The 12,942-nt window shown below is 55.3% G+C and overlaps 1 protein-coding gene across 2 annotated transcripts in view; it reads left to right on the top strand.

Moving 5' to 3' along the window:
- TRPC5 (transient receptor potential cation channel subfamily C member 5) overlaps positions 1 to 9,824 on the top strand; it is a 173,920-nt gene extending 164,096 nt beyond the window's left edge. The window contains exons 7-11 of one of the 2 annotated variants that reach the window (XM_029066957.1): positions 92 to 298; positions 688 to 729; positions 4,202 to 4,291; positions 4,505 to 5,734; positions 7,913 to 9,824. In XM_029066957.1, coding sequence (XP_028922790.1) covers positions 92 to 298; positions 688 to 729; positions 4,202 to 4,291; positions 4,505 to 5,269 — 1,104 coding nt within the window. In that variant the 3' untranslated portion in view covers positions 5,270 to 5,734; positions 7,913 to 9,824. Of the gene's footprint in view, positions 1 to 91; positions 299 to 687; positions 730 to 4,201; positions 4,292 to 4,504; positions 5,735 to 7,912 lie in introns of those variants that run through there. The other variant, XM_029066958.2, reaches the window with a different exon arrangement.
- Positions 9,825 to 12,942: the final 3,118 nt, after the last annotated feature.

The following is a 12,942-nucleotide window of genomic DNA, read 5'->3' as shown; positions in this document are numbered from 1 at the left end:
GGCCCCCGAATCCAGACGATCCCTCCGACGGCCCCCTACCAGTCGCCTTGCCGCCCTCCGCCCCAAACCCCAGAGCATCTGCCTCCCTCAGGACCATGCCGACATCGAGTGGAAGTTTGCACGGACGAAGCTGTGGATGAGTTACTTCGACGAGGGGGGCACCCTGCCGCCCCCTTTCAACATCGTCCCCAGCCCCAAGTCGTTCTGGTACCTGTGCAAGTGGGCCCACGCCCGCCTCTATCCCGACGCGGACGCTGACGATGAGCAGAAGAGGCACGAGAACCTGAAGACCTTCACAGTAAGCTTCTTCCGGCGGGGAGGGGAGGCCGGGCATCCGCGGGCACCTCGGGGATGTCCGGCTGCGGCCATTGCGTGGTTGGACGTGCCCGACGGGCGACGGCGGCTGGGCGGATGCGACTCCTGGTGCCCGAGCTCCCAGCGGAGGCACGGTGGGATTCCTCCCCCGCGGCCCGTGTCTTGGAGGGGTCCAAGCCCCCACAGAAAGCTTTTTGCCCCCTCCTCTCAACCCACCCTCCCTGTTCCTGAGGGTCAGCGGTCCCCAACCTGAGGCCGTGACCTTGCTGGCATCCACTACTGCCCGCCACGTGCCACCGTCTCCCCTCCACCCTCCCATACCCCATGGAGGTGTGGTGCCAGCATAACCCCTGCATTTGTTTCTTCCTGCAGGAACGCCACGCTGACAACCTGATTCAGAATCAGCATTACCAGGTGAGCGCCCAGGCCCCAAGTTCCCCCCGGTTAAACCAGGCTCCATATCGCCCAGCCGGGAGTCTGTCTCTCCCCAGCCGTCCCCACCCTGGCAGGGGCGGGAGCCTCTCGGGGGGTCCCGGTTGGTCCCGGACTTGGGGATGCGGTGGATTTTCTCAGCGTAGATCAAGGAAGACTCTTGCGGGCCGAAAAAAGAGGGGTGAAAGCTGTGTGAATGGTGAGTGCGACCCCTCTTTCATTAGCCAGAAGAGCTCTAGCTGGGTGAGCTGGTTTTGCTCCTTGGGACAGAAGGATTAAATTCAGGAACATGCAGGTGTCTGTTCTCCCATTTGCTTTTGGGCATCAGAGGTATTTGGGGGCACAAAACCCCAAATGGCTTCCTATCCACAAGTTAGGCAAACTTCCCCAGCTCACGTAAACGTCCTCGTACCCAACCCGAGACGGACCATGGCCCCATCTGGCCCAGACCTCCGGTCAGGAACACCCCACCATTGCCCTGATGCCCTTCACTAATTGTCATAATAATTATTATTATTTTGGTATTGGTTAAGTGTTTACTATGTGCCAGGCACTGTATTAAGGCGCTGGGAAGGATCCAAGCAAATCGGGTTGGACACAGTCCCTTGTGCCTATTGGCCTCACAATCTCAATCCCCATTTTACAGATGAGGTAACTGAGGTCCAGAGAAGTGAAGTAACGTGACCAAATTCACACAGCAGACAAGTGGTGGAGCCAAGATTAGAACCTTCTGACTCCAAAACCAGCCCCCGAGGCAGCCAGGCAAATCCATTCTTCTCCTCAGCCGGGACAACTCAGGTTTAGCAAGCCCCCCGCCCCGGCGAAGGATCTCCCCACACCTCGGGCCTCGCCTCTGCCACAGAGACCTGGGCTAGGTGCCTGGCAGCCAGGAGACGTCGAAGAAACAATGATTCCTATATCATCCCCAGCCCTGACTGCCTGAGAAAAAGTCAGGGTGTTGCCTGAGTTGAGGTTTTGGCCCTTGGGTGCCCTAGGGGCCATTTGGCCTTAGGCGGGAAGAGAGCCCCTGCCTGTTAATGTAATTGAGTGAGAGTGAGGGTATTTATCTCCAGTCTTCCAAGGGCACCACAGTGGGCCTTGTGAAAGTGCCCCAGAGGAGTGAGTTCTCCACCCATAAAAGGTTTCCAAGCACGGCCGGCCGTAGCAAGAGATAGGACATCGAGTTGCGCGCGCTGGCTCGGAGTACGGCCAGAAGTCAAACACCTCGAGGGGCTAGAGGGATGGGGGCTGGTGGGTTATTGAAGCAGTTGAGTCCAGGTCACCGTCTTTCCCCACCTTCCCCTTTTCCCAAAAAGTTGACCGTTCTGCCCAGAGACCAAAATCATTTCCTAGTGGGAAGGTTGTGAGGGACCCCTCCCCAGAGAAGCAGCGTGGCGCAGTGGAAAGAGCATGGGCTTTGGAGTCAGGGCTCATGAGTTCGAATCCCAGCTCTGCCACTTGTCAGCTGTGTGACTGTGGGCAAGTCACTTAACTTCTCTGTGCCTCAGTTCCCTCATCTGTAAAATGGGGATTAAGACTGCGAGCCCCACGTGGGACAACCTGATTCCCCTGTGTCTACCCCAGCGCTTAGAACAGTGCTCTGCACATAGTAAGCGCTTAACAAATACCAACATTATTCTGGAGAAGCAGCGTGGCTCAGTGGAAAGAGCACGGGCTTTGGAGTCAGGGCTCATGAGTTCGAATCCCAGCTCTGCCACTTGTCGGCTGTGAGACTGTGGGCAAGTCACTTCACTTCTCGGTGCCTCAGTTACCTCATCTGTAAAATGGGGATTAAGACTGTGAGCCCCATGTGGGACAACCCGATTCCCCTGTGTCTACCCCAGCGCTTAGAACAGTGCTCGGCACATAGTAAGCGCTTAACAAATGCCAACATTATTATTATTATTATTAAAATGGGGATTAAGACTGTGAGCCCCACGTGGGACAACCTGATTCCCCTATGTCTACCCCAGCGCTTAGAACAGTGCTCGGCACATAGTAAGCGCTTAACAAATACCAACATTATTATTACTTCCACCACACACAGTAATAACAACTGTGGTATTTGTTAAGCATTTACTATGTGCCCGGCCCAGTACTAAGTGCTAGGGCGGATGCAAGTTAATCAGTTTGGACACAGTCTCTGCCCCACCTAGGACTCACAGTCTCAATGCCCATTTTACCAATGAGGGAACTGAGGCCCAGAGAAGTGAAGCGACTTGCTTGAAGCCATACAGTAGACAAGTGGTGGAGCCAGCATTAGAACCCATGACCTTCTGACTCCTAGATGCATGCTGTATCCACTGCACCATGCTGCGCACACACAGAATGGGAGCCCAGCAAAATTTGTGCCCTTCTGATCTGCCCAGAATGACTTGGATAGATTCCTGGCCAGACGCAGGAGGCTAGAAGGTCTGTGACCACACAGCCTGTGTGGTCACGGAGAAAATTCCTTGAGAGTGAAAGGGCTCTCTTGGGCCCACCCGCCTGACCACATGCATTCTCAGGTTCAGAAACCACTGAAATCGCCACGAAAGTGTCTGGTTCCCCAGAGGATCTCTGTTTTGGGGGGAGTCACCAGAAGGAGACCAACTGCATCGCTGTAGACAGCACCACTATTCTCCATTGTCTCAGAGACCCATAACCTCTACTCATCTCTCTCATTCAACCCACATATTCAATCTGTCACCAAATCCTGTCAGTTTTTCCTTCACAGCTTTGCTGAAATCCACCCTTTCCTCTCCATCCAAACTGCTAGTGTGCTGATCCAAGCTCTTATCCTAGCCCGCCTTGACTACTGCATCAGCCTCCTCACTGAATGCCCCCACGGCCTCCTGTCTCTCCCCACTCCAGTCCACGCTTCCCTCTGCTGCCCACATCATTCTTCTAAGCAACCTTTCGGGCTCTGTCTCCGCACTCCTCAAGAACCTCCACATTTGGCTGCCCATCCATCTCTGCATCAAACAGAAACTCCTTACCGTCGGCTTTAAAGCAGTCACCTTAAACACTCCTACCTGTCCTTACTCATTTCCTACTACAACCCAGAGCCACACATTCTGCTCCTCTAACACCAGCTTGCTCACTACTCCTCAAACTCATCCATCTTGCCGCTGCCAGCCATTTGCCCATGCCCCTGCCTCTGGCCTGGGGCGTCCTCCCTCTTTCTATCCAATAGGTGATTCTAGGTATTCTACATACAGTAAGTCCTCAGTAAGTACGATTGAATTGATGATTGAATTTGGTATCTGCCCCACTCTCAGACCCACAGCACTTGTGGACATTTCCTTAATTTATGTATTTATATGAATGTCTGTCTCCTGCTGTAGACTGTAAGCTGCTATCACGCCTATCAATTCTGCTGTACTGGACCCTCCCAAGCGCTCGGTGGAGTGCTCTGCACACAGGAAGCGCTCAATAAAGCCGATAGATTGATGGGTGGCATCTTCTGTTTCAGGAAGTCATCAGGAATCTAGTGAAGAGATACGTGGCCGCCATGATACGGAACACCAAGACGAACGAGGGGCTGACGGAGGAGAATTTTAAGGTAAACCCCTGTCGGTTCAATAGCGCCCGGCTTCAAGCCCTCCAATGACCCAGGCATTGGCCGGTATTCGCCGATCCCCTTCCCGGATCCCGTGTGGCACCAGGTGGGGGGTGGGTGTTGGAAGTCGGTTGCGTTTCCCGACTGCCGCCCAGCGCCCTAACCCATATCTCTCTGTGTCCGTCTGTCCCATCGTCTGCCCGGCCGTGGCACCAGGAACTGAAGCAGGACATCTCGAGCTTCCGCTACGAAGTGCTCGACCTGCTGGGCAACCGCTGCAAGCCCCCGCGGCGGAGCTGCTCGGCCGGCAGCAGCTCCGACCTCTCCCAGCGGGACGACGCCGGCGAAGAGCCCCGCGGCCGCCAGCGCGACCGCCCCAAGGCCAAGAGCGTCTCCTTCGACCTCGCCCGCAAAAAGCAGGACTTCCACGTGTCGGCCCTGATCCAAACCGTGACGGGGATGGACGCGATGGCGGCCGCCGCGGGGGCGGGGCCGGGGCCGGAGGAGAGGCCCGGGAGCAACGGGCTGAGCAAGCGCTCCTTCGTCCGCAACGGCAACCGCCTGCAGAGACTGTCGGGGTCCAAGAAGGAGTCTTTCCAGAGGCTCGGCCTCCTCTTCTCCAAAATGAACGGCCACCTCCCGGAGCCCGGCCCGGCCTCCGGCCCGGCCTCCGTCTACGCCATCTCCGACGGGGTGGTCCAGCCCCACTTCATGTGGCGGGACCTCGGGTGCTCCGACGGGGAGAGGGGCGAGGATGGCTCCGGGAGCGAATCTCACCTCAGTGAGGTGGACGCGAGGTTGACGGGCCCCGCCCGGCCCCTGGGCCGCGGCTCTCTCCGTCGCGCCTCCGGCATCTGCAACTCCAACTCCAGGCTCCTCGACTCCACGGAGGACGTGTTTGACTCCTGGGGAGAGGCCTGTGACTTGCTGATGAACCAGTGGAAGGAGGGGCAGGAAGACCACGTCACCACTCGGCTCTGAGCCGGGGCGGGGCGGGAGTCCCCGGCCGCCCCCTCTTCGCCCCCTCCCCACCACCTCACCTTCCCCGCCCTGGGTCTCAGAGCTGCCTTCGCCTCTTTCGGTCTGTCTGATTCACCTTTTGCCATCCTGCAGATGCCGAATCTGTCTGGGGGCTTCCTGTCGTCGACGGGCTGGCCCACGCCCGGCCCGGCTGGGGTTTTAAACCATTCATCCACTTCGCCACCCTCGTGGACTCCCTCACAGACACCCAGGCATCCTCCCCTCACTTTCCCCTGCTTCACCATTAGCCCAGCCACACCCCGATTTCTCAAGCCCCCAGGACTGCTCTGGGACAAGGCCTAGGATGACGCGTCCGGCAGCTCCCGGTGTCCGGCAAAAGCACGTGCCTCACGCTTCCCGATCCGGCCCCGGAAACCAGCCGAACGACGGGGCCCTTCCCGCCAGGGGCCAGCCCACGATGCCCAGGTACAACCGGCCTCCCTACACCCCACGCTGGGGCAGCCTCCGCTTCGGTCTGCACGGGGGCGTCGGGTTGCTCTCTATAGATTTAATAATGATAATGATGATGGCATTTAAGTGCTTACTATGTGCAAAGCACTGATTTCACGAGCAGAAGGCAGTGGCTCGAGAGGCCGAGGACAATTTGCAGGTCCACTCAGCCTGGTATCTGTGCCTCCGTTAATCACTTCTGATTTAAGATGCACCTCCCCTCCCCCCAACATCACAGGGGGTCACTTTTTAGGGGACTCCCATATGGAGGAAGAACCCCCTGCCCTCTACGGTGCTCGCTCTTGGTGCCCATCTCCTGTGACCCCGCCCTGTTAGAGGAAGCATGGTCAGGGATGGTAGCAGCCTAAGGTGGCAGGACTTGGCACATTTGGCTCCCTTTAGCAGTGACGGGGCTCAGATTGAGGGTGGTGGGGGCGGTGGGAAAGAGGGGGTTTCCTATTCATTGTCAGCTCCCACAGTTCCACCTCCCCCTGGGAACCCCATGAAGTTCTGATCATTGCCTTATGATTTAATTATCATCAGTTTCCATTGGTCCAAGGTGAAGCCCTATGTTCAGGAAGGTCTTGGCTGGACAAATTATCCCCCCAAAACCAAAGATGGGGCAGGGGCACTTACACCCCCCCTTCAGCCCTAGGGGCCAGTGGAAGAGGTGGGAAAATATAGCTATCCCATAGCCCCCCCACCCCCCAGCTTGAGCAGCTGACTACTTGATTGAATAAATGCTTCAAATTCTGACCTTATACCAACTCTTTCTAAGTCACTTCAGCCTATGAAGAATGATGGCAGAGTTGGGAGCTCTGCACTCTCAAAAGAAGACAAGTAGAATTACTTGATAATATTTTATTATCCACCACCAAGAAGCAGTAGAATTGAATCATAACCCACCCTTCCCCCAAATGGACATCTCTGACCAATCATTAAAATACGGGAACATTTCAAAGCCCCAGGAGCAAATATTTTTTCACAAGGCCTTTGGCCAAAAAACACTCGTCCCCTCAACCTACCCTTCATCTGTGCTAGATGAAGGGATCAGACCCTTTTCTAAAGTCCCTTATCCACAGGAGATCTGGGAAGAATTTTCCAGGCCAGGAGGCCATCAGTTTCATAATTCCCCCATTTTCTCAAGGGCAGTGCTAGCTGAGCCCCCTGTCCTTTGGGAGAGAAATTAGCTCTGCCGGGAACAGAGCAACAATAGGATCAATCCCCCAAAAGATGTTTCTATCTTGCAGAAAGGGTTCAAAGTCCAAGGAGGTCCCTGGCAAGGGCCAATAGGGTACAGCCTTGTTTGCAGTTTTACAGCAGGGAAAGCAATGTTTTCACATGGCTAGCAGAGTCAGTCAAAGGGAGAGGAGAAAATATGCCTGACACAGCTAGCAGGGTTTCTCCTCCTTTCCCTGGCTGGAGTTTAGGTCCACCTGTGGGGAGAGGGGGCAAAAGAACCCCTCAGTGAAGTAGGCTGCAACTCCCCCCTTTCCTTTTTTTAAAAAATAAAACTGTGAGCTTTTTCTACTCTGGTCAGAAGCAAAAGTCAGTCATATTTATTGAGCGCTTTTAGTGTGTACAGAGCACTGTACTAAAGCATACTTTTGCTTAATGCAGAGCAGAATATCTGCAACTCTGTTGCTCTTAAAAAATATTCTAGCTCCTAAGTTTTTTGTTTTCCCCACAAGCGTTACATCTGGACAGTTGGCCATTCTTCCATGGAGAAAGCAGGCCAGATGCTGGGCTGAGTGCCACAGGGTATGAGGGCTTGAGCAGTTCTTTGTACCATCTGCTCTCTCTGACACCTATCATTACCCTATTCGGAGCGCAGCCACTAGAAAGTCACACACATTAGACGTGGCGGTGTTTAACGAGCACCTTGACCGCTGCCCACAGGTGACTCTGAAGGCTCCAGGTAGGTTCTGCTGTGGGTGCCCAAGTGGCCGGAAATAAAAACCCCAGACCTGCCCCTGGGTCAGACAACTGGCCTCTCGGCCTCTGCCGGGCCTTGGGTGTCCCCCTCTTCCCCCCACCGGCCTCAGGGGGATCCTGACCTATGGGACAGGCCTCTCTAGACTTCCCTGGGGTGGACAGGATGCAAGTGATTTAGTCTCACTCTCCCATTAAGCTGTGTCCCATCCCTCTCCTCAGGTTCCACGATGGCAGTCGGAGCCCAGGTGATCCAGGCAGACACGCACCGTCTTGCTCCTTGAGCCCCACCAAGCCCTTCTCCCACGAGCTCAGCCGCCTCAGGCGGGGTCCGCATCCCATCTCGCTCGGGGGGGTCCCGCAGACCCCACAAGGAGGAGGCCCGGGAGGGTCGGTGGTGAAGAGGTCCGGGCCTTGGGATCCCAAGCGAAGGTCACCCCCTGCCCGCCCCACCCCACTAAACCCAACTTTCTCCTCTCCATCCCCACCCCGAGCCAGACCCTGCTCCAAACCTGCTCACGGAGTGTCGAGTACCTTGGCGGCACCCACCGAGGGCAACGTACCAGGGCTGAGCACCAAGTTCTTCCACTTCAGGGCAGCTACAGGGCAGAGTCTGGCTTCAGACCCACCCCTCCATCTCCACCTATCAGCCCCCTTGAAAATGGGCCTTGGGAAGAGACTCTCCACGCTGATTCTTAGGGATACCTTCCCACCCCTCTCTACCCCCTCCACCATCTTCCCCAGCACCAAAGGGCTCAGGCTGCTCAAATGCATTTTAGAAAGCCGGGCGGGTTTCGCCCGAGAAGAGTTTTAACAGGGCATCCTGCAAACATTATTTCTTAAGCACCAGAATTTTGAAAAAGCCATCATCCTCTGAAAGATCAAAGAAAGAATGCCGACTGCTTAGAATACATTTCTGCCTCCTCCGTCCGGAGACCCTCGCCGATCCCTCCTCCGCCAGAAAAGCCGTCATCGACCACCAACCGAAGCCGACCCGTCGGCCCAACCGGTGAGTGGAACCCGACGTGGAGCAGCTCCCGGGGCCCTCAAACCTCACCCCGCATCCCAGCGGAGGGGGCGACGGGCAATCATGTGACCTCCTCAGCACCGCACGGGTCCGGGGGTTTATCCGTCACCTGTCCACCGGGCAGCCGAACCTCCTTTAACCACACAATGGGTCAAATAGAAATTTCTACTCCCTGCTCAGTGCTTCTGGCTCTTCCCCCACCATCCCTGCCCCCCAGGCTTCGGATCGGGGATGCTGCGGGTCAACATTTAAGCATGGTTGGGTGTGCCCACGGTGGGCCCCGGTTACCACCTCAGAGGCAACGAACCGGGTCTCCTCTACTGCACCCTGGACGGGAACGGACAGAGAGGGAAAGATTGGGGGTCCAACAGAATAGAGGTGAGAAGGCGGTTGGGAATGGGGGTCCGCACCTGCCCCGACACCCCCGCCTACTTGGAGGCAGGCTGAGCTAGAACCTAAATAGCCAGCCGATGGGACACCATGATGCCCCCCCACCATGATCAGGGCACAAGGCATACGGTCGGGGGGGCATAAAGGCCTCGGGTGATGCTGGCTTTTGGTGATGATGTCCCTTTCTCCAGTTTGGGGAGGGAGGCAGGCCCGGGATCTGTGACCATCTCTGGCACAAGGGGGAGGGCGGGGGCCAGGTGGTCTCACCATCTGGGTCACGGCCTCACATCCACTAGCATCTTTGTGCTTAACTGTGGAAAGGGACAGGAATGGATTCATTTTAAATCGGCAGGCCGCCAGCTACAAACCTTTTTAAAAAAAAAAAAACAAAAAAACCAAACACACCAAATAAGTCAATATCAGTCTCCTCCGGAAACCATGACTTTTACTTCCTCAGATTCTTTCCACAAGTAGCGCAAAAAAAAAAAAAAAAAATCCATGTCATCCTTAAGTATGCCAAGTGTACAAATGGGAAAATGTTGTATATAACAAAGTTATTTATTTTATGTGTATTTTTAGCTTAACGGAAAACAAAAAATAAAACATTTACTTTTTTTCCAAAATGTATGCCTATTGAAATTTAAGGTGTTTGGCCCTTCCCTTTTCAGATGTACGCATTTACAGCTGCCTATTGATAATAAACACTTCTGAACAATTCTCCATCTCACACTCTGTCTTTTGCAGGGATGTCACTTGAGAAAGGGTAACAGCACCTCACCTGTCTAAACACCTCTGACCAGATCCCAGCCCCGAAAGCCTTCTTCCACAGTCATCTCATGACACAAATGTTATTTGAGTGCTCACTATGTGTACACTACTGTACTAAGCACTTGGCAGTGTACAATACAGAGTTGTTAGGCATGTTCCCTTTTCTTAAGGAGCTTCACCCAGAGAGGAAAGCACAATAAAATTACAGATATGTAGAGAAGTGCTGAGGGTGGGGTGAATATCAGTCACTTAATTGCTGCGTGACCTTGGACAAGTCATTCTCTGTGCCTCAGTTAACTTCGTCTGTAAAGCGGGGATTAAGACTGTGGGACAAGGACTGTTTCCAACCGATTAGCTTGTATTTACCCCAGGGTTTAGTACAGTGTCTGGCACAGAGTAAGCACTTAAATACCATTGAAATAAACACAATTGATTGAATTTCCCCAGCAGAATAGCACCCCTTGCCCTAAGACCACGTGCCCCAGTCAGTCACCAGCTCCAACTACCCACTGCTTCTGGCACACCTGCAAGAGACCATTCCCACACCCTCAACTCTTGTCCCAACGTCCACACCCGGCCTCATCAGTTTTGCCACGCCGGACATCCTGAATGGGGGATGCCACAGCGAAAACCATATGATCAGACTCCTCTGCCCCATCTCTCGCGCAAAGGCACTTGACGGCGTACTTACCGCGAGACCGTGAGAAGGAAGACGTCGCTTGACAAACCAGGTGCTCGGTCCGCCCCAGTGACCCGTTCCAGAGAGTGGAATCGTCTCCAGAAAGACCTGGTCTAGAGGAGCCATCCAACGGCAAGTTGGGGGTGCCGATCTCTCCACTCGAGCACGGAGGAAGGAAAAGAAGGACCAGGAGGGCACGAGCTTCACCGAGCCAACGTGCCAGCCCCTCTCGGCTCCAGCCGGAGCCCTTCAGGACTCCTGAGGAACGGGAGGATTGAAGGCGTGACTGGCTGAGAGCCATGGGGGCTACGCCCCCGCCGGCCTAGGAATAAGCCAGATATGAGAAGCATCAAGTAAGAGCCTAAGGCCTTGTTTGTGGTAAGGCACCTAGTGAAGACTGAGCGCTCAAGTTCTGGCCTCCAGACACACTTCCTCTCCCACTGATCTGTGCTCCCTGTTCACGTCACTTCTAGCATGGTCACAAAGTTGGGAACGTATGCGTGTGCATACACAATTCTCCCCACCCAGCACAAAGCACGAGAAGCAACCCGCAAAGCAGAAGCTGTTACCTGCTACCCAGAGAAAGCACGCCCATGTCAGTGATTTCAATGCTCACCTTTATTGAGTGCTCTCTGTGCGACAATACAGTTCTACTGTTGCCGAGAGACAACTACATTAGCCAGATGCAGCCAACCAAAAGCGTACGGTACAACAGAGCATACGAGCGGACAACTTCCCGCCTTTCAGAACACCAACAGGTCGATACCACACAAAATGCAACCCAGGTGTCAAGCGGCACCCTTGGGAATGGGTGCCCGGAGGCTGGTCTGGAGAGCCCAGTCTCAGAAGACGGAGGCGTCTCCGGCTTCTACAGTAATTGAAAGAGCGGAGCCCACTGGGAGGAGAATACCCGGGCCCCACCCTGGTTTGGAAGGAAAACAACCGGCGGATTCCAGCCTTGATGATTAGGGCCTGCCCCACCCTTCCACACCCTGACCCCGATGCGTGTTAGGCAGACACCTCCCCGCTGATCTGAGGGTCAGACCTTCCATCCCCTTAAAGTGTCTCTAAACTGGAAGGTGCACTCCAGTGTAGTCCAATGTTCGCTTAATATATGTTGAATGGAATTTCCTTACTTTACAACGACAGAAGAAAAACCTGGGATGCCTCTTTACCCCAAAAGGAAAGCCACGCAGCCAAAGGTGGTCACCTCCACAAAGACCCACCCCAACGCGGCCTCTACGGGAGGTAGTGCGACGGTGCCGGTGAACGTAGCCGGACTGATGCGTGAGGCGGGAGCCAGGGCCCCGTGCATCCGGGGGGAACCGACGGGGGGCCCGGCGGGGCCCAAGGGGCCACGTAGTGGTACGCCGGCACCACCGAGACGCCAAGAGTCGAAGCCCGGCAGGGCGGTTGTCCGTAGGGGTCCGTCACCACCTGGGTAGTACACGGCGGCGGGTGGGCGCAGGGTCACCCGGTGGGCAAAGTACCTGAAATGAACAGAGGAAACCCCCGACCCATCAGCCCTCGGGGAGGGTGGCTGGGCCAAGGCCCGAGCCTGAGATTGCGCAGCCACTCCCACTTTTGGGCGGCCTGTTTGCCCCGGAAGAACGTAACAGACTTATATGAACCCTGAAATTCCAGTTAGACCCCAAGGACTTCCAGCCTCAGGGCATGAGTCCACTCCTTTCCCAGAAGGAAAAGGAGAGCCAGCGTCTACCCGTGAGAGCTGGGTGCCAACCCTGCTTGGAGACCCACGGGGACTGAGGCGTTTCTCGCCTGGGCCCCCGTCCAAGTCTTCCCGTGCCATTTACCACGGGACACTGGCCCGGCAAAAGTCACTGTGAGACCCCACACTTGTTAGATACACTTGACACCAACACCCACACCTCCAACAGGGTTCAGGAACCCACTGCCCACCCGGAGGCAGAGGGAGGCAGCTCCGGAGCGCAAACCTGCCAGCCCACCTATCAGCCCCCACATGGAGCCTGGCAGCTTTTCTATATGCCAAAGAACTGTACTGAGCGCTGAGCTGGATACAAGCAAATCGGGTGGGATACAGCTTCTCCTCATAGGCTCATAATCGTAATCCCCATCTTATAGATGAGGTAACAGGCACAGAGAAGTGGCTTGCTCATGGTCACAAAACAGACAGTGGTGGAGCTGAGGCAAGACCCCAGATCCTGCCTGACTCCCCAGGCCCATGCTCTACCCACTATACATGCTACTTCTCTGTCACGCCTCTGCTCATTTGATCCGAACGCAAGGATAAAACCTGCCCGCCCTGCAGGGCTGGCGGCCCTTGGGGGAGAGTCGATAGGGCTGAGAGTTAGAAGACATGGAAGCAGCATGCGCACAGTGGATAGAGCACAGGCTTGGGAGACAGAA

The sequence above is a fragment of the Ornithorhynchus anatinus genome, chromosome 6 (assembly GCF_004115215.2).
Source record: "Ornithorhynchus anatinus isolate Pmale09 chromosome 6, mOrnAna1.pri.v4, whole genome shotgun sequence".
Taxonomy (NCBI): domain Eukaryota; kingdom Metazoa; phylum Chordata; class Mammalia; order Monotremata; family Ornithorhynchidae; genus Ornithorhynchus; species Ornithorhynchus anatinus.
Note: the sequence above shows the minus strand (reverse complement) of the source record. Positions and strands in the feature narration are given on the sequence as shown.